At 38.2% G+C, this 26,867-nt stretch overlaps 2 protein-coding genes across 4 annotated transcripts; both read right to left on the reverse strand.

Moving 5' to 3' along the window:
- Positions 1–75: 75 nt before the first annotated feature.
- Positions 76–6,811, reverse strand: LOC140935521 (uncharacterized). 2 transcript variants are annotated; one of them, XM_073385089.1, is made up of 4 exons: positions 6,557–6,811; positions 5,097–5,237; positions 4,127–4,280; positions 76–456 (listed from the first exon to the last, which is right to left on the reverse strand). In XM_073385089.1, the coding sequence occupies exons 1-4, from the start codon at positions 6,752–6,754 to the stop codon at positions 449–451; spliced, it is 501 nt and encodes a 166-aa protein (XP_073241190.1). In that variant the 5' UTR covers positions 6,755–6,811; the 3' UTR covers positions 76–448. The 2 variants fall into 2 exon arrangements, with proteins under 2 accessions (XP_073241190.1, XP_073241182.1); XM_073385081.1 differs by lacking the exon at positions 76–456 and adding an exon at positions 1,561–1,687 and having other exon boundaries at positions 6,557–6,799.
- Positions 6,812–12,392: 5,581 nt separating this feature from the next.
- LOC140935537 (methyltransferase GfsG-like) lies at positions 12,393–18,350 on the reverse strand. Of its 2 annotated transcripts, none has more exons than XM_073385107.1 (2): positions 18,276–18,350; positions 12,393–13,371 (listed from the first exon to the last, which is right to left on the reverse strand). In XM_073385107.1, the coding sequence occupies exon 2, from the start codon at positions 13,334–13,336 to the stop codon at positions 12,485–12,487; it is 852 nt and encodes a 283-aa protein (XP_073241208.1). In that variant the 5' UTR covers positions 13,337–13,371; positions 18,276–18,350; the 3' UTR covers positions 12,393–12,484. The 2 variants fall into 2 exon arrangements, with proteins under 2 accessions (XP_073241208.1, XP_073241201.1); XM_073385100.1 differs by lacking the exon at positions 18,276–18,350 and adding an exon at positions 15,272–15,390.
- Between the last annotated feature and the right edge of the window lie 8,517 nt (positions 18,351–26,867).

The raw sequence follows: 26,867 nt of genomic DNA on the forward strand, positions 1-26,867 counted from the left end.
ACTAAACACTGGTGGTGAATAGGCTCTCACGTCACCGTTATGTGGGGATAAAAGAACATACATTAATGCAACAAATAAACTGAAATATGAACTTTTAATAAAAGAATAGTAGTTACAATGAACCGCAAAAGAGGGTCAAAAGATTCTACAAACCACGCAAAACGAAAAGCCTTTCCTATTATTATGAGAGTGGTTAATGATAATGATTGTCAATGAAGATTTATCTAATTCCTCACTCTTTAAAAATAGAATCTAGTCTAAACGTGGTTATTTCGAAAACGGAGAAGACGCCTCTGTAAGGAGCTTGGACGTACGAGTAGTTGTTGCCTAAGGAGAAAGGACGTTCATAGGACGGTGTTTTTTAGGATACAAATGAATAGTTTTACACAATTTTTTTTTCATAGATATTGATATTTATTTTTCCGTGATTGTCTTCTTTGACCAACTTTCATCTTCCTGCAACAACAACAACAATAACAAATCCGTTATCAACCTCTCTGCTGTATGAAAGGTAAAATGACGTTTTACTGATCGAATTTAAGTACAAGTGGAACCTCGATTTAACGAAGTGACAAGGGACAGGGGAAATGTGTTAGTTATTACAAATGGATTGTTCGTTATATCGAACACCTCTATATAACGAATGCTCGGGAAATGTTATATCAAGGTATAGTTAATAATCCGGATCTGGTTTCTATACATAGCTAAGGCGCTAGAAACTGACAAAACTGTTCAACTACTGTAAAAAGAGTTTTATCCTTGTTGGTCTGTTTGGCATTCATCTTTTATCACTTGCTAACATTTATTCGTTGTATCGAAGTAAATTTTTCGTTTCCGCTGTAGATTGTGTTCGTTACTTTGTTAAATGTAGGTTCTGCTCCATACATTTCACTGTAATTTTGGCCGGGCTGAAGAAAATCGTTCGTTATACAAGTACAGAGGTTTGTTAAATCGAGTTTTCACTGTTCTAAGGTAATTTACTGTCAAGTGCACATTTTAATGTTTTATATTTTAATAGGAGTTTTCAAATTAATTCCTGAATACCGTTAAATGTGGCAATGTATCCGGGGGGTACTCCTGGGAATTCTTGGTGGGGGTGTGCCGCCTGGTTTTCCAAATCCTGACCCTATTTCAGACCAAAAAATGTCATTTTCCACACCTGTTTTCAGACCTGGCCTTTAGGCAGAAATTATTTCATCATAACTTAGATTAGATCGCAAACAAAAAATTCTTCAACTCTATTTCGAATTCGCATATTTTTCTTCCTTTCTTACTCATTTGGAATTAAAACGATAAATACGTTCATACACTCCCGTAGTTCCCTCGAAAACCATACCCGATTCCAGACCAAAACGGGCAAAGTGTATACCCTTTTTCAGACCAAAACGGCGCAAAAAACCAACCCGACGGGGCGGGACATACCTATATAGCTCATTTATGGGAGTACTCCCCCCGAACAATATATATTTAAAGTTATTTTTGTTTCTAAAAAAAACTCATACTTACATTGGCATAAAAAAACTTTAAAATCCCCCCAACTAGGGGGTCATTCGCGCTCCAGGCGCAATTAAGTTTGGTCTTCAATGGGCCCGTACTTTTTTAGCCTAGCGGCTGTATGGACCCATTGGGCCGCCCCTGATGATGCCTTTCTTAGGTCTTCGAATGAGATTTCACAAATGTTCTTTTCCTGAAGGAAAAATAAGAAGAAACTTTTCAGGGGACTACATCATTTATTTATCTTGTTAGGAGTAGAGACGACGACAGCGATGTCAACGAGAACGGCAAAACCGCAATAGGTTTAGATTGGCAAAACAACAACTTTGCACGTGTATCACGCTTTTTTGTACATTTCTTTGCCGTCGTTGCACGACTACGACGTGAATGGACCAATTTTTAAGTATTTTTTTGATGACGGGGACGGTGAGGCGATAAATGCTACCATCTTTGTCTGAACTCGGGAGTGGCCCCCTCTTTTGAACTCTAACATAAATTCCCGTCTTTGAAGTATCTGGGCGACTTTGAAAAATCGCGAAATAGTTTGAAAGGATGCCAAGTCTATTTTTCAGTGACTTTTTCATGGACGTCGCCATTGTCGGATCGTAAGGTCCTTAATATTTTTAAGGGGTTTTTCCATGCTAACGGGTAATTAACCTGTATCTGCTGTTATCAGGTAATTCTAAACGTAAAACCGAAAGCATTTTCTACGTGATAGATTCCTGTATCAGGGAATGTTCTTCATAGATATACAACTTACTCTAATTCTTCCCCCCCAACAAGCTGCGATACATGTATTTCCAGTATAAGTGTATTTCTAGTATAAGTAGCCTGCGAGCAAGCTCTCTTATTTTATGAAAGAGTGCCACTTTTTTATAGTTACTTTTACTAGTTTCATTACAATTGACGTTCGACAGATGAGGTACAGTTCTCTTTACTGCTGGGGCATTACGGCGCGTGTAATTTCCGAGATGTATGTAGTTAGGTAAGCTAATTTTCATAGACCATGCACTGGGCTCGATTACCAGCCGATGAAGAAGATGAGAAAAATAACATAAATAACGTTTGACAAGGCTGTACTTCCAGGCGAATTCTTGGAGAGAGTGTGCCTTCCGGTTCTCCATATTATATTTCGGACCAGAAAATGTAAGAACAGACCTCTAAAATCCATACCCGTTTTCAGACCTGGCCTTTATTCATAGCAATTAAATAAAATTCATACAGAAAATGTAACATGTTGGAGATTGATTGCACTTGAAAAAAATTAAAGTTACAGTCAACTTCTCATAAAATCTTTACTTCCAAGGGAAAAAGCAAAAAGGTTCGAGTTGTTGGAAGTTGAGTTATTTCATTTAAAATTATATGAAAAATGGCTTGGAGGGAAACGACAAATTGGTTTGAGTTAGCAAGGGTTAGAGTGATCGAGAGTCAACTGTTTTAACAATAACCCAACATGGTATTTGAAGACGAAGTTGCCTTGCTGTCAAATTGTTAAATTGAGAGTTCTTTAACAGCAATATTTGGATTTAACTACAACGTATACGATTGCAGCCTGCTCCCTTCGCCATGTCATAAGAAAACAAAAAATACAAGTTAACTAGATTAACAAAAATAACTAACACCTAGGTGGGTGTCAAAGACCCCTTTGTCTCATAGCCCTACTTATAATATGTATGCTAAGGAAATTGGGAATGAAAACCTATGTTTAATACCACTTTTTAAACAACAACAACAACAAAAAACTCCTATACCATTATCCTTCTTAAACAGAGGAATATATCCTCACAGCTACTTAAGTTCAGTAAATGTCACTGCGAGGGTCTGTTAAATCATTATTCTGCAAAAACATAATATAGGAAGTAAAACGCTACTTGGGTATATTGCATATCAACATACTATATACAGTGAAACCTGTATTAAGCGGACACCCTCGGGGAATGCTGTAGTGTCCGCTTAATACAGGGTGTCCGCCTAATACAGGTTTTGATAGATAACGTCATATGAGGTGTCAAATGCCATTCAAATGAACAGTGGAAACGTTTAGAACACTCCCAGAGACTATGATGATATACGTTTGCATTAATTTCTTTATTAAAGATGATAGTACCATAAACATAGATTGCAACTCAGATTTAAAGAACTGAGATAAGTGAAACAAGCTCTATAGAAACAAAACGAAATAGAAAACAACACTGTACTGTGAAACTAATCAAATAAGTTCGTCAAGTCATGTTTTTTAATGTAAAAATATTAACATATGTGTGTGGCAATCATTTGCATTTCCAGTGTCTGGCATGTTGGGTGGTAGAATTTAATTACAAGTGTCTGTTTAATACAGGTTGGCAACAATAAAAATGACCATTTCAGGTACTCTCTAAGTGTCCGTGTCCGCTTAATAGAGGTGTCCGCTTAATAAAGGTTTCATTTAAAGTAAATAAGGAAAACAAATTTGGGGACTTCAGCTACTGTCCGCTTAAAAGAGGGTGTCTGCTTGATACAGGTTTCACTGTATTTGATAACTTAAGTTGGATAGAAGAATACACCACTAAAGCAGGTTTACAGGTTCACATCCCACTAATGCCTACTTGTACTACAATGTTTGTAACTATGAGACCTTATTGACTCCACCCACCTTCATGTAACATGTTAATGTGAGGTCCTGATGCTGCCACTCTATCACTGTATCCTTTGTTACAGGAACACTGATAGAGCCAATGGACAGCTTCACCACCATGCTCATCTTGAAAGCAACAAGCTCTTCTTTCAAGGGACATGTACTTCTTATTCTGTAATTTTTGGAACATGCAAACAATTTAATACAAGATGTTGTTACACTACAAGTACATGTAGCTCTGTACAACAGTGTGCTCAATAGGATTCGATGTGCTCATGTGCCCAACCTTGAGAAGGTGGCATGACATGAGCACAAACTAAAGAGAATCTACATGTAAATGGCAAAATAAGGGGCTATATAAATCCAAAAAAATTGATCAATGGGTGCTGCATTCTATTAAGGACTCTGTGGTAGCAAAAAAACAATGAGAGAGAAGTGCTGGCTACTTATGCAAGTTTTCTTTTTAAGCTTCACCATGCGTTTGAACAAGTCTCCAGTCCCATAGCATGTTTCATTTCGAAAATACTGCAATTTGAACTTCTGAGTTTTCACAGTGCGTGACACCAAAATAGGAATGCTGTCTCGATGAAAAAAGTCTCTCCTCTTGATTCTTAGCAGTATAACCATTTCAAGTGTATGTTTATGTGCAGGTATGCTAGTTTCCCAGTGAAAAGAAAGCGCTTTTATAGAAAAAGTGAACTCCAGATGTTTTTGTTGATTTCTGACGGCCATATTGGTGGACCAACACAGTACACCAATATGGCATCTCCATACAATGCTCTACAAAGGTGCATAAACGTTTCGACAAATAACTCAGAAACTGTGGGCCACAAAGACCTGAGACTTGGACAAATTGTTTATAACATTTCACTTTCTTGGCTTCTTCCACTGGACGGTTTCCAATGTATTATTTTGTTGCATGACAGTGAAGAGAATCTATCAAGAGTTTATAAAAATATAAGGATACTAAATTCCAATAAAGACTTACCCACAGAGATCTTGTGCGCAAGTTAAAGTCCCTCAAAAAGAACTTTGTCGCAGCAGTGTCTAAAATGACAACTGCATTTCTGGTGAGTTTTGCCTCCAGTAAATACAAAGATACAACGTCACCTTGCAGTATACCAGAAACCTAGAAACATTGAAATTAAAATATGGGTTATAAAATAATATCCTGAAACATCACTTTGCAGTATACCAGAAGCCTAGAAATATTGAATATATATATTAGGTGCAGTTACACAGGGCACTTTTTCCATGGGAAATTGCCCTTTTACCACGGGAAACTGTATTTAATAGTGTGACCGACGTTTCCCAAGGTAAGTTTCCTGTGTTACATAAACAGGTTTATTTCACACTGATTGAACTAATTAGTTGGGCTATACTGATTTGGGAACAATACTTACAGAAAAAATTTTTCTATTTCTGGCATGTAATCAAACTGCTATACTACCTTCGCAAGTCTAACACTAACATACCAGTTAAAATTTCAGCTAAACTCTCCGTAAATTTTCAACATAACATGAAATACTACAATCACTGACAGCAATTATTACCGCAATAGAGCAAATGAAGCCGTAAAAATGGCTAAATCAACTTGGGAATTAATTCGTGTGTAACTACATGTTGCTGCGGTAAACTAAATCCACATTAAAATTCATACCACGGCTTTGTTAATGTGGAAATGCCTTTTACCATGATGTGTGTACTAACCGCACCTATCATCTACTCTAAAGGCTGGTTTCAATATGATCGCTACGATCACTGTGATCGCTGCAATCACTGAAAAAAAGTTCAGCGATCGTGGCAATCTTAGCGATCACACGGAAACCAGCCTTCAATTTGAGATTGCACCACATTTCTCAATTTAAGAAATTTAGTCTTCTTATTTTATGAGAAAATTTAAACAAATCATAGGATATAAACTATTTTTTAAACAGGCAGTTTAAATCACAGAAAAAAGAGTTCTTATCCTATGATCTGTTTTAAATTTCCCCATAAAATAAGAAAACTTTTTCTTAAATTGAGGGATTCGAAGCAATGTCGAATTTAGAGTGATATTTTCTTGGCATGGTGCAAATCATATCATGAGGTCGAGATGATTACAAAATGTTCTTACATCAAAAAGGCATCATGTACATAGCATCTTATTTAAAACCTTGCCAAGCAAGACTTCAATAAGCTCATTGTACTAAGAAAACCAAAAACACTACGTACTTAATTCTAAGACATGTTCTGGAGCTGCAAAAAAATGCAACAAAAAAGGTTTCTGTTCAGATCATTCCATGATTGCCACATCAAATCTTTTGTAATGCCCCATTATACCATCATGCTAGCTAGTAATGTACAAAGATAGTCATGCAATTGTGCATGGTCGGCAAATACATGAACTGTACCGTACTTCTCATCGAATCTATAGTCTCTATAGAATATTGCTTACATTATCCTCACCAGAACTAGGACCAGGCACGTCTTCTCCTTCTTCGCGTGAAGTCGCACGATTTTCCAGCCGTTTTTGGAGGGAGAAACAAGCTCTTTGCAGTAGGTAAAATCGCACTTCTCCGACCGTTTCGGCATATCGCTAATGCAGATGACACGAAACTCCCCTTGTCTCGATCTTGTCTCTATGTTACTTTTGGCCAGCGGCATGGTGAAAATGACCTAATTTTTGACACCCTATAGCCAAAACTCACCATGGGAAAGGACCCTAAAAATGACCTGTTTCATAGCTCCCATGTTGAACCAATTGGGATCCAGTACTTGCTCCTTCCCTCGTTTCCAGTCTATGACCAAAGTCTGGCAGGGAGCCAATCTTGTAGACCATTTGCAGTCCGCCTTTACTCTTAAAATCCGTGTAGTTCTTATTTCATCCAGCACAATTGCAAACCACGAAGTTATTACTACGGAGACGAGACGAGCTTACGGGCTTACGCTCTCGTTTCTCGTGGCTCGCTTGCTTAAGTTTCGCGTGCAGTAACTTTGCAAAGAAAAACAAGAGACTCGAAAGAGACTGCTCGCGTCTACCAATCTCGTAGCTTGCAGAGGTATTTAATTTGCGCGACATTCCTTTAATCTCATTTATAGACTGAGTTCATAAAGTTAAAAAGCTTACATCTGCTTTAGAGCCTCGTTCAATTGTTGGACAAATCTAGTTTTCTTTCTTTTCCACGTTTTCTTCTCTCTCGCCGGTTTTTTAAAACCCGAGCTTTGCCCATGTGTTACGCATATCTCGAGTTTTATTAAGGCAGTGCCGTAGCCAGACCAAACGGCCAACCGAGGCAGGCGGGAGTTGCTAGGGGGGTTCGGGGGCATGCCCCCCCCCCCCCCCGAGAAATTTTGAACTTTAGTCTCTCGGAAATGCGATTTGCAGCGTTTTCTGGGCCTTTCGGTAACTTTTTTTCGAGTTAATTTAAGTGGAATTTAAAAAGCAATAATCAGAAACAAGCTACATAATCTGGGTGACCGTTAACCTCGCCAATGGTTTTGATCAGTATTTGTTCAAAAAAAATTTGAGTTAACGTACGTAGCCCCTTGAGATCGATGATATGGTAATTTTTTCATAGTATATTGACTGAATTGCTGAATTCTTTGTAATATCATGATGCGTTAAAAATATCCGATGATCGCTTATGTAAAATAAAAATGATCGGCGAAATTCGTCAAAATTTTACCGAGGCGAGTGCCTCGGTTGGCCTCATACTAGCTACGGCGCTGTAAGGCCTTTTTGAGCCATGCACGTCAACCATAACTGGGGTGTTGTCCCTTTTTAAATGTGTTGACGCTAACAAATTTCAACTTTAATCTCACAGCGACGATTTGCCCGAAAGCTAGGGCCAAACCACTGCCAAAGAACGCAAAACGTCTGCTTCCGGTTTACGTGTTTTGCTCAAAGCCTTTTCTTAAGATCCTTGTAAACAACTATTCTGCTGAAGGGAAATGCAAAGCATTCGGTTTGACGCATCGAGATTTATAAAACAAAGCAGTAAGCAAGAAGCTGTTTCTTATTGAAACAATTTTAGCACAGAAGCACCAACTCCACGGTTAACTCCACGGGAACTCCACGTTTTCTCCACGGTATGGCCATTACCTTACGCATGCGCACAACCATATCACCCAGGCAGTGGCAGCCATGGACAGCTGTTTCGCCCTTATTGGTGCTCTTCAGCACGGCATAGCCGTCGGGTCTATGAACAGGCAAACCCGTGTATCTAATGGCAACATCGCAAAGCTGCTATGTGTGGCTTCAGTGCTAAAATTGGTATTGTTTCTTATTGTTTTGTTTTACAGAGCGACTAAAATCTCCAGTCGAACTGTAAGAGTATAAACTAATAGAAAGTCTTTGTCAGGTGAACAAAACATGGACACAAAGTGGTGCGTAGCCGGCAATGCAAGATCTTTTGGGCGAACAATTCTGAATAGTAAATAGTACTTGCATTGTCGTGGCTGCCATCTTTGACTTTATCACTGAGGAAGAATGGGGAGAGCATGGGCGTTTAAGGGTGGGAGGAAGGGGGGGGGGGGGGGGCGAAACAACCAACAGTCGGCAACAAATTGTATAGACATTGTCCTTAAATGGGTAACTTCAGAGAACGGAACAATTCACACCCACCACCCCCACCCCTCCACCGAAAGTTCAGTTTTTTTTAATATTTCTTACAAGTAGGTCAAACAGCTGCACGACATTACATAGAGGGGGTGAGGGAAGGGCAAGCTTCATTTCCCCTTTGAAGTCAGCAAAGTATCTGAACTAATTTTCTCGCCGATTGAAGAATTAACATAACGGCTAGGCAACTCAAAACATTCCTGTATCCAATGAAAACAAGACCAATTTCAGAGCTGAAGCACACACTCAGAACAACTCCGCGCTCTGGCAAGTACCTTACGCATGCGCACATTTATATCACCCGGACAGTGAAAGAAAACACCTGTTGCCTGACTGATGGGAAGCGCGAGATCAAAACTTGAGGTAGTTCATAGTAAACTGGCAGAAAAATTGGAATTGATTCTAGCGATTTCAATTCAACTATACTCGACTTTGTAGGCTGTAAAAAAAGAAAGAAGAAGAAGAAAAAAAAGAGAGATAAAAACATTTCGCTCCTTAGGCGTCAGTCAGTAAGTCAGGCCGGTGAAGTCAGTTTTGACCAGATTTTTTAGTGGGGGGTAGGGGAATAGAGTGCTGAGAATTTACAAGGAAAGGATATCGATGCACAAACAAGAAGGCAACCGTTAATTACCAAACGAAACCAAGTAATCTGTGTATATTGATTTTGTGGAAATTCGGTATTATTAACTTATTATCTGCTTCTACACGGCTTGAAAAATCTTGAGAAACTAATATTTTTTTTGCAAAAAAGGCAAACAATAAATGAGGAGCCAGTCGAGGGAATCATAAGTCACAGATCATACAACTACTACAAGGAGCGCGCAAACATTAACTACTTTCCTGTAACATTCACTTTTATAATTGCGCTATTATATTGTATCTTTTTAAACAATACATTAAACTACTTTATTGGAAAATTTCACCATTCCATACATTTCTATTGCTTACGATCAACATTAAAGCATTTTTATATTTCTCTTAAAAATTTCACACTGGCACACATTACAAGACCTTGATATTTCCTTATTTATTTGATTAATTTCATTGGTACGAGTTTTAAAATGTATTTTTGACTTGTATCATACCCCTTCCCTTATTAATAATTCTGTCAAGGCAAAATCTGCAGCATTCTGGATTTTAACTGAGCAAGACCGATTTACGTAAATATTCACTGATCTTACTTACAAGTAACCTTTGAGTTAAAAGTTTTACTATCGACCAGAAAAAAATGCCAGCAATTTTAGATAGTCAACGGAGGCTGAAGAAGTTTAGTTCAGACCACGATAGTTTTGTACGTCTCCACTTTTTAATCAATGATTTTTGAAGAAACGCCCTCGTGAACTGCCAAAAACATTTGAGGGAAATGTTCTTCAATGAATTGAAGTCATTTAACATTATAGTAGTTTGACAAACATGCTGATGTTATGCACATAGATTCTCAATATTGTCTGATCAATATTAAAACCTGTTTATCTTGATCAAGCTGCTTCACTCCAGATAACGTACTTCATATTTTGCCTCTTCCATTTCTGTTCGATTCTGTGAACACAAATTTCCCGACGTCAAAGGTCCGTGTCTTCAAAAACGTGAACCTTAAAAATGAGCCCATTCACATTATATTCCCTTGTTCGTCCAACTTCTTGCTCTCGAAGAATTCGAATCAACATTTTCACCGGCATTTTGAGCGGGCCTTGACTTTTTCTTTGAATCGGTACTTTTCGATAAAGTCCTTCCAGTTTTTGTTTATATGAGGAAATCTGGAGAAGACGGACAAGCCTTTCCTCCTCACTTAAGCTACAGCTTGTAAGTTTTCCTAGCAGAGCAAAACATCTTTCCTTGTCGGTACTTGTCATGAGTTTAACTTTTGTACAATTCTGCTCTCTTTCTTACATCTTAGAATTTACCAATTCAACAACGTTTTTTTCTCTATTGTTATTTTCAAAAACTAAAATTGACAGGTGCCAATTTCTGGTTGGTTCATTATGTTTGTGCTCTGCATTAAGGACAGGTGATTGACATGTTTTCTCAACCTGGTTTGGTTACTTCTGATCTTTAAATTCAATCTTAAATTTTTTTTCTTTAAGAGCAACGTTAAAAAGAAAACCCGTTAAATAGAACATTTTTTTTTATCTAGCACTTTGACTTACCTTGAAGACGAGGGACAACTCGGATCAGATCTATACCTCCCTTAATGTAAACAAAATATAGGCTCAGAAACTGAACGCCAGCAATGGTGATGACAATTCACTTTCAAAGCATTTTAATTTCTGCATTTCCAACGTTTGCTCAGTTAAAGCTGGAATGGAATTCGAAACAAATCATTTTGTGGCACTACAGTCGATGGCGTCATGATAACATATATCCTTTTTTTAACTTTGCGGCTGTAACATTATCGCCTATGTAGCTATGACCCCTTTTACTGAAGAAAAACAAAGGCATTTACCTTCTCATCAAAATTGATCCAATATTTAACAACGTGCTGTGTCTTTAAATTTTCACTTAGGTGTTCCATGTATCTTCTTATTTTTGAAAGGTCACCACTGATCAAAATTCATTTACCTTATAAGAGCCTCAGTCGTATCCAAGACTCTGATAATGGAGTTCCAGGTATTTCGTGCTTTTCTTTAAGAGACCTTGAAATTTAACCCAAGTAGCAGACGAAAAAAAAAAGGGGGGAGAAGAGGGGAGGGAGAGAAAAACTACTACCAAAGTTAAAGACCGAGGTGTATTTGTAAAAGGGCAGACGGAAGTATTCCGAGGGACTAAGCAGAGGATACATGCCGTGAACAAATTAAAGAAGAAGAAGAAACAAGAAACAATAAACGAGACCTATCTCATTCACAAACTCGATGAGTAATATTATTGCTGATACATGTGATATATACTAATTAATTTGCAAAATTACACTGAACTATACCTAAATGATTACACTATGAAACTCTTTCAGTTGTCATTTAGATATGAACACGTCATTGGGATCCTGGGTACTATTGTGACAGTGAACTACAGACCACAAAGGAACAAGACGAACTAATCAAAACTTTTTAAAATCGTTAGCATAAACATTATAATACGATAACACTTTCTTTCAAACTTTATTTGCACTTTCCGAGTCAAAGATCACTAATTCATTGAAAAATAATCGCAAATTTCGGCTACGGTTTATTCAATAACAAAACTTCTTTGTTCAATTCGTAGTATCCAGAATCTTATAACTCGCACAATATGTTTGGGCACCTTTGTTTAGATAGAGCGTCTCGCGCGAATAAAACTTAGCGCAACATTTCAAATTTTGAAAAAAGTTGAAGATGTTTTAAAATCTGTCTAAGCGTTTTTGTAGAGAAATAAAATAATTAGGTATATAAACTAGAGCTGGAATGTCCAGTCTTACTAAGAATGTAAAGTGAAATATTGTTATAACATATTATGTCAAGATACAAACCCGCAAACCTGTATTTTTTACTTTAAATATGTACAAATTAACATGGAAAATATTGAAATATGTTGGATTGTTGTGGTTTGATTTCAAGAATCAGCTCCTACACAACGCTCTGACTCAGTCACTGTAATTTCTGAGAGTATTCTACTACTTATTTTGAAATTTATTCGTTTTGTTGATTTTGAGGCGTAAGAAAGAACATTTTTCAAACGTGAAATCTAATTCCCACGACTCAACTCAAAGATATCAGAGCACAGAAAAGTTCATTTTAAATTTTCTGAGTGAATCCAGTCCGAAACACAAACAGAGGATGGTGTGCTTGTGGTTTTGCGACTGTTTATTTGATAACTTCTTTCTCGGCCTCAACAAAGACATATTCGATAATTTTGTGAGAGAAAGCCATTTTAACAATAATATCAATCATTGGACCTCCCACGTAACCGACGAACGGACCTCTTACTTTTGCTTGTTCTCGCATAACCGATAGCGTAAGATTAAAATTACAATAACCTGGTAATACTCTGTCGCCTAAGAATTCAAACTTTGTCAACTTGAACCCAATGTCCTTTAATTTCTGTTTGTAATCATCGATTCCGTAGGACAAGTTAGTGCTAGGAATCACCCATAACTTCGCTGCGGTCTTCAAAATGATCTGCTGAAGGTAACTCAGATCAGGAAGTGCTTTAAGAGTGACAATGTCAGCCATGAACAATTTTCCTCCAGGCTTTAGAACTCGAAATGCTTCTCGAAAGAAATCTTCTCTGCTATTCATGTGTGGTTCTCCTTCCACACAGATAACACAATCGAAAGAATTTTCATCATAGGGCATCTTCGTTCCGCTACCGCGCGTTACAGTAATTCCAGTGTCGCACAGTCTTCGCTTCGCTATTTCCACGTTTGCAGCGCTGATGTCCAGACCTTGGATGTTGCAGCCATTCTGGGATTTGATTCGTAACATGCCAGCTCCCTGCCCACAAGCAACATCCAGCACGCTGTGATCAGCCTGTATCATAGTACCTTCTAACAGCTCATCATACACTGCTCCATAACACAAAGGGTGTGGTATAGGATCGCCGGATTTCGTCTTCCACAATCCAAATGTGAGAAATCCATCATTCCAGTCATGGTTGTTATCCACTACACGGGAATAGAATTCTGAAACTTTTTCTTCGTGCTCTGTAAATGCCATCTTTATCCTAACTGAACTTTTTGATAATCAAGGACCTGCATTACAAGACAACGTTAATTAAGACCTGGAGCTAACCTATAACTAAATAATTTAGTAAAACTCCGAAACCTTCTCTTGATGCTCTGTAAATAACGTCTTGATCAAAGACTCCTACATCATAAGATAACGTCATTCACTGATGCTGTAATTAGCCAACATAAAATCTATTCAGAAAAGTATCCATAATTAAATGAGCGCCATATTTTCCCAAACCTCACCGGCCAAGTCTATCCATGAGCTACCTAATACTGTCACAAATGTCACAGCATAAACATAGTACATCAATAAAGAAGGTCTATTAGTCCCACCAGGGGAAATCATGGTTCAACGAAGGCAAGGCTTACCCCTCAGAAATTCCCCTCAAAGCCACGTCGTTGAAACCTTGTTTTGACTATTTTGGAATGCCCCACAATACACTCTTTTTGCCTCGCTAATTTTGCATAAGTTATTGTATTGCAATTTACAGTCCTCCCTGGAGCATCTGAAACGATGTTTTATGCAAAGTTCGTGAGGAAAACAGAGTGTATTATGGGGGATTCCAAAATAGAGAATACACCAGGGCAGAGAAGGAAAGTGTAAAGCAGAGTTAACTCGTATAATGCAGGCAGTGCCAGAAGGTCAAACGATCAACTCAAGATTCGATGTCCGGAGCAAATGTTGTGAACCAGAAGACAGACCTGCAGCATGTATGCATGGCAAAGGAACAACGAAATTTTATTTTTTGTACCCTCTTTAAAATTAGAGCTTTCCCTTCATAGAATCACTAGGAACTGCTGTTAATAGTTTTACGCACTTGGCTCTTCATCACCGATGATTGTAGGTTTCCAACTCCAGATGTGTGATTTCGCGGGCTTATTAGTTGAACACAACCGCTTTGAACAGGTTTTGCACTGGATAACTCTGACGACTCTCCCACTTGCCTTGAGCGAAAATCAGAAAAAAAAACTAAAAGAAAAACACTCCTCATGCAAATGAAGTCTACATTTTATAGTCGTTCTTCGGAACATGGATTGACTTATGCACTATGCAAACATCGGGAGAAATGGTCGTACATATCCGTATATAAACAACACTGAAACAACCCATTCAAGCACGAATGTACCATGACAAAGCGTTTTTGGCGCAAATGGGTGACTAAAATTGTCACTTCGAAACAAAAAAAATGATCTCTTAGAGTCAGAAATAACTTTTGAAAATTCCACAGAATCCTAGGATTGATGTCTTTGAAGGTAATAAAATACTTGAAAGCAGCTAGCTAACACAGCGTTTTCTCGATTTACGACGCCTTACAACCTGGCGGCCATTTTCTGCACCTGCGACTGAGAACGATACAAGAAACATGGAAACAACTTCTGTCAACTTGGGGAATTGACAAAAGAAAACAATGGAATTTGATCCAGGGATTATCAGATCGCCCTTCGAGGTAATTTCTTGTACACACAGTCGGAAGATTTTCTCTCCGAAGTGGGACGAAATGTCCATAACCCTCTAAGACCTTTAAACGTATTGTATCTAATAGAAAGGAGCTGTAGGAAACCTGTTACCCATGTATTTCAAGCTATTTCACTTTAATATCAGTTCTCTGATATGGAATTCCAATTTGAATATCCGCACTTCTGTGAGCAATCAAAATGTGAGTTTTCTTTGACTGAGATGAGTCCACCGGTACAGGCAAGGGGTTCTGAGTCGTGGCCAAAAGTCGAATTTCTATTGATTACAGTTAGAAACCTTACCTAAGATGACTTTTCATTTCCTCTGCAATTTACGGGTTCTTGATATTGAACATTTATGGTACTGATAGTTAAATTATCATAAATAAAGGAAAATAAATAAGTAACAAAAAGGAAGGCTTAAAAGAAGTGCTTAGCTAGGGATGCTAACTTCAACTCAACTTACTGTTAAACAAAACCTTGAAGTCAGGATTGCACTTGAGCTTTGAGGATAGTTAATCCTTGTAAATAGTGACTGAAGCAACTTCAATATACCCGGTCACTCGTCGGAACGCTTTAAATTGAACGATGCATAAACACAATAGTTTATTTTGTTAATCAACGAGATGCAAATAAGTCACAGGGTATTCTGAAGTTCAGCAAAGCGAGTTTCTATGGAGATTAGTCTGTGTGTTGTTATTGGTTCTTGACTGTGATGTCACTCGCACCTGTGACTAGGGTTCAGTGTTGTTGAATTATTGGAAACATTCTGCAGGATGTCGCAATCCTCGTGTACAAAGTGAACTTTAAGTTAATAGCTGCGAATATTTCGAATATTATCGATCTTTTCAGCGTATCATTGTCTAGTTATAACCTACGAAATTCAGACTTCTTTATTCCTAGGTTCAATACCGTGAAATATGGCAGACAGTCCATTAGATACCTTGGACCATTTTTTATGGTCCAAATTGTCTAAAAAGGACTGGGACCTAGCCGCATTATCGGCTTTCAAAACAAGTATTAGAAAGAAAGACCTTTCAAGTCTCATAGTTGAGATTATAACTTGTGTAATACTTGAGACTCTACTTGTTAATTTACTTTTAGATTAATTAGATTGTAGACTATTTTATTGTTATCATTATTATTTATTTATCTATTCATTCTATGGCTATTATTTTAAGTACTACCCACTTTAAATAAAGTCTTCACTCACTTCGATCTCCCTACTTACTATCCACTTTAAGTGAAGTCCACAGCAACGCTCGGGGAAGCAAAACGTACGTCCCGGGACGTAAACAAACCACACCTACGCGACAAAATCAAGCAACCTCTTTTGATTTTCGCGCATGCGCATGAGCCAAAATTTGGCTTATATAAAATGTTTTTTGCGAATCTATTTTGATGTTTTTTCTCGCTCTCTTTTTTTTCCCTTTGCCTTTCCCTCTGACATGCAGTTTTGTTTCCCTCTTTATCGTCCTTCTTTTGCATGGAATTGTGGCTGGCTAACCTTTTTGGAAAGGGACAAATTTAATCTTCAAAGAGTAGCAGGTAAACAGCAAAATTGGCAGTGAATTTTTCTCCAACATGTTAATTTGTTTTCGTGAGGGAGTGTAATTCTGTCAGGATTGATCAGAATGCCCAAAACGAGGTATTAATGGAAAGATCTATCTTTGCTGACTTTGTTTCTTAGTTACCACTTTGTTAGACCCTTGTTAGCTTTAAGGTGGCCTGAGCCTATTTATGTGCGCGTTGCATGGTTATGTTTTTGAATTGCGTTTGTCGGCAGAAATGATTTAACCGATTTCTATGATTTTTGACATCCTTAATAAAGAATGGGAGAACTTAGGGTTTCGAAATCATTGACATTTTTTGTAAAAATGCGGTTTTAAACATATGCCAATATCTCACACGATTTTATACCTACAAGAAAATAAATAACATTTTCTCACAGTTCGACCATTCTGTATTAAAGATACTAAAAATCATGGAAATCGGTTAAACCATTCCTGCCGAAAAACGCGATTCAAAAACATATTAACTAACGCGCATATAAATAGGCTCGGGCCACCTTAACTGAAAGATAAATGGGTCCAGGAAAAAAATATGCATCGTTCCATAAGGAAAGAAAACGACCACAACCGTCGTCAAAGGATTAAAAACCCACACCGTTAGTCGAATACGAAATACCAGTAAATTCGCAAATGCTACGTTACCTCAGTTATGTACCCAAATATGAAAGGTTTACTCGAGGAAGTTTGGATATTCAATACAGTCGTGGAATGGAAATTTTGATCCTCTTTCAGCGCTAAGCAGCTTTTTAAGAAGGCTCTGGACTTTAAATTTCTGGCAATTCCGGTCCAAGTTTGCGATAAAAGTTCTTTCGCGTAAACGTAACTAAACTTGCAATTCTCGAGTTAGGAATTCTGCTTCAGCCACATTGCTGTTAAGCAAACTTGGCTACTGATGTACACACGAGTCCCTCTATCAAGTTTTTTCACGCAGGGAACATGTCCTAAGATTAAGGCTTCTTTACACGGCCGGTTTTCCTAGTGGACAAGTTCCTAAAAGATAGATATCGTTTTCTTATGATCATCTGTACAACACTTGTACACCTGGCATTTCGTTAGTGTACTCACATTGCCTGGTTGCGTGGGCCAGTTGTTCTAACATGCTCTGTAATTGGTATAGAATTTAGTGGACCCACGGCAAACAAAACTGCTCGCAATTTTGGCATCGTGCTAATAAACAGTTATGACAGTTAGGTTTGTAATTGAACAATGAAAGGAGACAGAATATAGACGATCGCTCCTCTTGCAAATATCTATCAGCGCAGCCTCCTCCCGCAAACATAGTGTAATATCATCAATTCCTGTGAGAGTGGCCAATTTTCTATGTTTAAAGATGAGAAGGAACAGTTATAAGACGCCGACTTACGATCCGTGAACGCTGTCCATTTTATACAGTTTTGTGGCTAAGCTATGCGTTTCTCTAATACCACTGGGCAAAAAAGGATCGAACCCCTTAAAAGAGTTTTCATTTGACAGGCTTCTTTAGAAACTGAAATAGCATGACTGTGTTATTTTATTTTTTATGTTGAGAGAAACGTTTATAGCGACTTTCCACTGAAAAGAAATAAAGCGTTGTCCTCAGCTTTCTCTAAAAGTACTCATGATTCAAACATTTTTTATTATGTTGACTGAAAGAACAAATTACGTACTACGAGAGCTTCTTCGAAAAAAATGGCGTTTTTAACAAAATGAGTTTTTTCCAGAATTTTTTTGATGTCTAATTTTCTTTGGCACGCTCAATTTCGCTGATCACGAAATTGACAGGCTAATATGTGACGTAATGACAAAGGAATTCAAAAAGTGAAAACTGGAATTGCGTGTGTGCTTATCCCTTTCTTGGGGTCGCCAATGTTAACAGTGCTGTTGCATATAATTTCAACGCATCTTACTGGCATACTTTACCTTTTAACAGCTGCTTAAGAACTCCACACTTGTTCACTTGTACCTGAAGTCACGTGTTTCTTAATTTTAGTTCCTTTGTTTCTGAGAGGCTTCCGAGAGAAAGCTAAGACACTGGATAAATGGGAATAACTGGTCAGGATTATCTATCACTTCGATTGGTGGCATATCCTAAGTTCTCATTATGTATAATTCATAAATTTTATATAAAAAAACAACCGTTCCACAAAACCTTTTACGTTGTCATGAACTCGAATTTTCCTGTAGAGCTGCACCCTCAATAAGCTGCTTTTTATTGTAGTTTTATAAATACATTCTCAATGCTCAATACCCTTTAATAATCCTATAATGCTGTATATGAAAAACTGCCCTTCATGGCTCATGCCGTATTTTCTGCTGTGTTTTAAGAGCGTTGTGGCTTACCTATAAAGTTTTATTGAAAGTGTTTTTCCTTAATCCGACAAGAGTAGGATCATTGAGAGTACAGCTAGAGAGGGGGAATTTAGTTTCATGACCGTGACCTTAAAAGTGAATGACATGGAATGGTGTCATTGTTTCATGGTGTAAAATTTTATTTTAATTTTATGGGTTTTATTATTGATATGTTAAGACACCACCTTGAGCGATAATGGAAAGGCTTTGGGAAAGAGACTATATTCCTATTTACACGACATTCATTTTGGGGCCGGAACTCCTAAATTTTGGCTCGCAGGCCGTAAATCTAGGGCACGGCCTGCGTCATTTACAGGACAAACATAAGTTCGATTTCTTTCAATGTTAATTTCGGGCAGGCACCCCTGAACTAGGCGTTGAGATAAAATTCCCGCCAAAAGTCACCCGCACTTAGCGATCAGCAAAGGATCAGCATAATTTTTCGCGGGTTGTACAAAACATTGAGGTCGAAGAAGTAAAAAATGGTGGATACACAAGTACAAAAAGCAATATTATGGGTTTTAAGCTCACGAAAAAGAAAACGAAACGAAGGAAACGAAACAAGGTCGTCATGCATCTAAACAAATTTTTAAGCCAAAACTTAAACGCTTACAATACAGCCTTTTGCAGGCTATTTTCAGCTGCTTAAATCTTCCGCGACTGACCGAGTTTTGGGCACATCCTCGCTCTTTTTCATGGTTTGACATGGTTGAAGCAAGATTTACTTATGGTAATAAAACTTCAGAGAAAATAGTGGAACTTGTGAATATATTCTACAGGAGATTTCCAAAAATATTGCTCGTCAGGATACACCGATGCGAAAGGCCAAATCGTCGACTAGCGATAACTTAACTTCCACATCCAAATATAGAAATATTGCAAACTTATTTGGGGTGTCTAGTTCGTTTGTTGTGTACTCGTATCAAGGACGTTTGTGAAGCTATAACGAGAAGAACGGCGTAAGTGATTTCCTGTCGGAGACCGAAAGGCCCGCAAAATCTCTTTTCGGCACGCCGGCCACTGGAGGTGGTCCTGGCCCGCCTGAGTTTTTCGGACCGCTTGCCAAAAAATTTGCTTTTACACGGCAAAAAATCAGGCGGGCAGTGCCAAAAGTAACGGCCCGCGTGCCCATTTTTAGGAATGCCCGACCCAAAATGAATGTCGTGCAAATGAGGCTTATATCAAGGGTAAAAAATAATAGAAAAGTCGGTCATGCTCAAATATTCCCGATAAAAGTTTGTATTTCATGCGTAAAAGTGTTAATAAACGCTACCACGATCTATTAACTTCTCTCTGCACATGTTTAAAGAGTTGAACAAAGGTGACAGTATTTTCAGAAACCGCTAAAACAGATATATGTATTTTAAAATTTATATAAAGCCAAATAGTAAAACAGAACTTTTTCATTGTCATGGTTTCATAGGAAAGAATATCTTCTTACTAATTATTCGTACCGATCACATCGTCCTTACTGAGTATCTTGGACCCTCTACTACAAATTGAGCCTACGAAGGTAAATTATCTTCTGCTGTATTTGTTATTCCACTTACTGGCGGCTGTATCTCCGCAATCCGAGGAGAAGAGTTTTAAAACTTGAGCTGGGACAGAAATAATCCTAATCATCATAATGACTCCCTTATCTGCCTTGTTTCCCTTTCTTCCGTCTTTAAGAGCTTTTAAAAACGAACAAACAAAAAAGCTGTAAATTGTTATGAAAAAAAAAAAAAAAAAAATTGGATGGAAACGGCACTCCGTACCATTTCTTGAAGAAAGCTATGTCTCAAACTGATACGTTTGGTGATGTAGAGCACAGACAAACACACTCTTTCCATTTATGAAAGACGCCTCCCTAATGAAAAACTTTTTTATAAAGGCCATTTTTTGTACGTGATTGGAGAAACAACAATATTCCTAGAAGCTTACGATGTTTTAAGCAACAGAGTAACGGTATAAAATGAACAGCCGACGGGCTCCTTATATCTGTTCTTCGTGATCTCTGAATAAGAACTTGGCCGTTGTCACAGAAATTATCATATGTCCACGCGAGTCTCAGTGTTAGGTTTGCAATTATTGCAAACGCAAAAAAATTGCTGCGTTTACAGTTGTCCGCGTGAAAACGATATTTATTGTTAAGGAACTAGTGCCACTCAGTCAAAGGTTCAGTGCATGTAAAAACTCAGAGGGACTCGTGTGGTACATCAATATTCCTAATATTTTTTGTTTACCGTCAATGTAATTCAAGCAGAAACACGGTCTTGGCATGACAATTGCAAGTTAAAGTTCACGCGAACCTGAGGGTTTTTCGAAAGTCAAGGCCGCAAAGGGAGTAATTCAAACCTACAATGCAGCTCAGGGCCCGGTTCCAAAAAAGGCCGACTTGCGAAGGATTAAAATTCTAATCCACGAATTTGCATTTAACTTTCTATGGATTTAAAGAATCATTCTGTGTTACCTTAACTGAATCTTTTAGAAAAGGCTCGAGCTTCCTTGAAATTTGGCTAACTCGTGTTTAAAACATACGCATCTTTCGACCAACTTAGCCCAGGTCTTGATAAATTTTCCTGTTTAAGTATCGTCTAATGAACCTACTAATCTATTTGCATACATTGCCAACTTAACAAAGCAACGGCAAAATTACTTTGCGTTTGACTGATTGCATGGGATTTCATGACGCCTAACCACGCACGAAATCCGTTTGCGACACAATCTTTTTTAGACCAGTAGATTGTGGAAAAAGGCATCAATTTGTTTTTAGTTCAAAAGCAATATAATCAAATTGAGCTGCTAAGTTTTCGACCACAGAGAACGTTTTCAACTAGAATGAATGTTTTCAACTAGAATGAAACCAAAAAAGTATAAAGTATAAGTTCTTAACAACAAATTTTTCAGGGGAAAAAACAGTTCTTGACAGCGATAGTACTAGGGTCATGGGTAAAACCTGGAAGTATTGTTGTTGACAGCGCGATTCTCCTAATCTGTAACAGTTGCTACGTTTTTTTGAAGGGCACCTGTATTGTCATGCGAAGCTTATATCGTTATGTTTGAACAGCCGGCTCAGGAAATGGTTAGGGGAAAATATTCGTTAAGGAAAACTAATATGTCTTCAACGACCTTGAAACTTAAAGGCTACATAAAACGATGATTTTTGTCGAGTTTTTTTTAAAGACAAATTTGAACGAGTGGTTTTCCATTTACTGTCGTATTAGTAGGATTAGACCACATTATTGACGCGAGAAGAAAGTATAAGAGTTTTTCGAGGCATACAAGAAATTTTACTAATTAAATCTTTCTTTCTTGCGATCGGTTAAAGCCATCTCATAAAGGACTTTTCACATACGTTTTCAACTTGAATGAAATTATTATAAGGTTAAATTTGCATTTCAACGCACTTCGTTTTCTCTATATATACAGGATATAAGCCAATATCACAGTGTTCAATAACTCTTAAAAACCGAGCACAGTTGAAGCCACCAGCTCGGTGGTTACGTTGCCATGCCAACTCCCGTGTCAATATAACAATGGCGAAAACTAATTTTTACCTTTTTGTAACACAGCTGTGATAGTCATCTCTCAATGTTTGTCAGCGGCGATGTACCCAATGTAGTCGAGGCGGCTATAGAAGTCACCAGCTCGGTGGTGACCTTGCCATGCTAACTCCCGTGTCAATATAACAATGACGAAAACTAATTTTTATCATTATGGTAATACAGCTATGATGGGCATCTGTCAATGTCTTTGTTAGAGGCGATGTAGCCATTGTATCGTTTAAACTTGGGAGCTATTCCCTATAGAGCCATCTGAGGTTCCACAGCACAAATGCAAACCACATTTTTGTGGCCATATTTATGCAGTATATCTAATACTCCTACAGGCTGATTGTTTTTCATTTTTTAGGTAAAATTGAACCACCAACTTGTTTTGAGTTTGTTTGATTACATTGTTTATGACGATACTAAATCATCTTGATGGTATTGACCCGAACAAGCCTCACAGACAGCTCGGTTGTAAGCTTAATAATCATTCACTTTGGCTAAAGGTTAACAAATCATCCATTTACGAGACGAAATCCTTTACAGCCCTGGGCAAAAACAGCGTACCCATAACAAAACCTTATAACGATATAACAGAATACTAACGTTATTGAAGTATGGTTTGAACGCACAATATTGTGATCAAAATTTTACGCTAGGAGAGCACACTATTGACGGCATATAAATTGTCTTCATTCGTTACACTACGCCTTTATTCACCCCCACCTTTCAGGGCTTTTAATGCCCTGAAGAAGACTTAAAAGATATGAGATATGAGAGGAGCCCTGGTAGTGGACCCAGGAATGTTTTTACGGAAGGAGGGGGGGAGGGTCATCAAATCTTCTTTGAACCGTTGTTTGCTGCAAATTACTTTATCCCCCACACTACGGTACCCCCAATCCCCCCTCGCAGTTATACGCGTTAGGCATTAATATCAGATTCCTTAGCCCCTTACCGTGTATATGAGTTCTACACAAAGGATGCACCCTTGACTATTACTGAAATTAAATGTAAATTGTTACGCGCTTTTCAGTAACTAAAATCAAGCAGTTGAATACTGTCGATGCGTGAAGTTCTGTGTTAAACAACAACAATAACACCAAATGTTTTATTTGCATGACCATAAAGGAATTACAGTGCAAAACAAGTAGTGAGAATTAACTACAGGTCTGATAGGGGGGTCCGGTCCCTCCCCCTGGATCCGTCACTGAGACCCCCTCCCACTCCCAAGCTCGGCTTACTGGAAACTTGGAAACGAAATGTCAAGCATTTGTTTCGAAATTTAAATGACAGGAGAGTAGCATTTCAGTCGCAAACAGTCAAAACCCTAGTCACCAGAGTGACTGCTACTGCATATCAATTTAGTCAAGGGGAGGGCGATGAGTCACTCTAGGACACTCTCCCTCTCCATTTATATTAAGTGCAGAAATTTTCCAACTACTACACTGGCCTGAGAGCCAATTACAATACAAAACGCTTAATCTTTTTCGACAGTGAATACTTGGTCAACCTCCCAGTTTGCTCCGGCCAATTAGTGTCCTGGCTTTAAAGCGTGAAGGTCCTCAGTTTTGGTTGATAGTAAGTTGAGTTTTATTTGATATCCTTAGCTTAGCACCTGTATTAACCTTTTTTCAAAAATATTATTTATTTAATGTAAAGTAACTTTATTTTAACTGCGTATTAGTGCCACCATATAAGTTCACCATTAAGAACATGTAAGGCGTAGAGGAAATGAGAAGTGAGATACGGCCTCTAACTTGAACTAAGAGAAATTCGACTCTAAGCTGAAGCTACATATAGTAAGTAAGTACTGGATTAGCGTGGAAATTATTCAACTTGGATTTTTTATGTTAGTCAAAGTGATGTTGCACCTGAATTTGTTTTCTGCCGGTATGGGTAAGGTTGAAAATGAAATGCACAGCAGATTTTATCACAACAGATTTTATTATCTATCAGATACATTAACATTACGTGGCATTACACTCCTATGGAATTGGACACAAAATCTTTCGCAGTGTTGCGAGATACTACAACGAAAGCTTTCGGATTCATTGGTGCAGGAAATTGCATAATACTACAAGCGGGTTGCGATAATTCACATTTAAGGACTTTAAGGAGAAAAACGCTGCATGAATGTCGGAATAAAACGCCTAAAAACAAACACAGAACACCCGAAGTGATTCTGTCATTGTTCATAAACTGAGACTGAAACGATTGTCGTTAACTTTTTCACGGTGCGGATCTTTCAGAAACTAAAATATGCTTATCCCTGGTGCATGACTGTATTCAAACATCAGGCTTATGAAATATGCATCCTTAGAACCAATGACCCTCTATCTTAGAAGTATTCGGGGAAGCCAAAAAAAAAAACGGCATAAAAAAGATCATTTTTTAACTAGGTGTTTATCTGGATATGGAAAAAACAGTAACAAGTTTTCTCGTGCAGACGTGCATGTCCTTTACTACTTATTACTTAGATTTCAATTACCGTGTCTTTTGTCTTTTGTTGGTGTCTGATCGCATAAATTTGTTTTCAGTAAAGGCCTCGTAAAATTTTTGTTCTCTTGCACTTCATAGGGCCATCTCTACCTGTTTCTCTCCCTGCGAGATTTTTAAAACGATTTTTGAAAACTGTCCTTTCAACCGCAAACAATCATTCATTCGGACCCGTGACAGTCGGTTTTGATTATGCGCACGGCATATATATTATGCGCACAGCATATATATACTTCACATCAATTAAAATTCATTTGCACACATTCAATATTGATGTCGTTTAAATACCGAAACTGTGACCTCCACATCAGGTATCACTCAAACATACAGTGTCGCACGAATAGAAAGATCGTTAGCCTGCGTAGCAAGCGCTTCCGTTTGGTTTGGGAGAAAAGAAATAACGAGGAAGGGGACTTTCGCCCCCGCTTGCTCAATATTTTATTTTTTGATTCACGAGTCAGGCAGTAAATTTTCACGAAAAACATACTACGCATTTCTTAAATTTGCATGCGCGACTTAGATAGCAACTTGACAAATAAGTATAAAATGGTAAAATAGCAATCGACTTTTTCTAGCGAACTGTGTCCCTAGACTGAGAGACACGTCTGATTTCAAAAGACGCCATTTTCTCTTCTCCGACCTTGAAACCGAGAAAGGCTATGGATCTGATGGAATAATGACATGTGAATTTCGTGGTTGAACGCATGAATATCATTGGCGTAATGTAACTGCGTTTTCATTGTGATAAGATTCCAGCGTGAAACGGAAGATTACCCCATGGATAGAGTCGATACATGTAGACATGGTCCCCCCCCCTGAGTGTTTGCTACAGTGTTGGGTTCATTTAACTATCGCTTGTGCATGTAAAAAGCAAATACGTGCGAAGCGCAAACTTGTGAAGCGCAAAGCGACAACAAACTATTTTACAGTCCAGAGCTTTTCCACTTTTGGAAATGCGTGAAACAAAAGCTTGACGTCATAGCATGGCGAGTTAGAAATATCTTCTGGAGCGGATTTGAATTGGCGTGGAAATCGGTTGTTTTGCGTTTTTCTAGTAGTCTTTGCTGGCCTTTTAGTAACACAACAACGAAAAGGAAATGGTAGAAGACTTGTGCATAAGATGACGAACGAAATATTTGAAAAGTTAGAGAAAGCGAGATTTTTCTTTTGATGTTCGTGTCAATTTTGCGTGTTATTTCGATCGATGAATCATCTTCACTTCGGAATATCTCTCGTAGTCTGCGTAGCAGGCTTGGAAGTAGTGGGCGAAAGAGAGAACGGGCGCGCGACGCAGGCTATATCTCTTGTGAAAATTTTTTTCAGATCTTAAAAAACCCTCTGGACATTCTCGAGGTATTCTGGTTGTTTCATGTGAAACGTGGAGATGGGCCGCACTTCTGGTAGACGGGCTGCGAGATCTTTTTGTGAAGCCATCCTGTGGCAAAATGACGCCTTCTGGGATGCTGAGCAACTCGAAGATGAAGACTATGGTTGTTTACCATTTATAAAAAAATTCCGGAAATTTTGGTTGGGAATTTTCGGTCGGTAAGAACGGTACGTGTCGTTTACCTTTTGTCTGAAATTTCCGGATTGTCGCGCCGCGCTAAACTGGATTCTAGTTACAACAAATTCTTTGTTACAACATGAAACTAGTACGAAACTCAATTCAACAGATTCTTTGTTACAACATGAAACTAGTACGAAACTCAAGAAACTTGTAAATGGTAGACGAATTTCCATTCGGAACGTCCCAATCGGGAAAAAGGGGCTATCTTTTCAGAATTTCCGTTTGTCCCGGAAATTTTCCAGTGGGACGAACCAAAAAATCGTTTACCATTTACATCCCAAGCAGAATTTCCGCGAATTTGTGGTAAATGGTAAACAACCTATATGTCTTACATTTGGACGGTATCAAGCGTTTTTTCTAAGCGTTGTCCAGCGAATGAGCATTATACTACAGCTTCCAACAGAAATGGGTGATCGATATGGGTTTTTGGTTATTATCTTTTACATGTTGTTCCTGGGGTTATTTTACTCAATGCAGTGAAAAACCTAGACTTGCTACAAGTCGACCTCTTGGCGAGCGGAGCGAGCCTCGTTAATGTTTGGCCGCGAGCGACGAAGTCGTGCCATGTCC

The sequence above is a fragment of the Porites lutea genome, chromosome 1 (genome assembly GCF_958299795.1).
Source record: "Porites lutea chromosome 1, jaPorLute2.1, whole genome shotgun sequence".
NCBI classification, from domain to species: Eukaryota; Metazoa; Cnidaria; class Anthozoa; order Scleractinia; family Poritidae; genus Porites; species Porites lutea.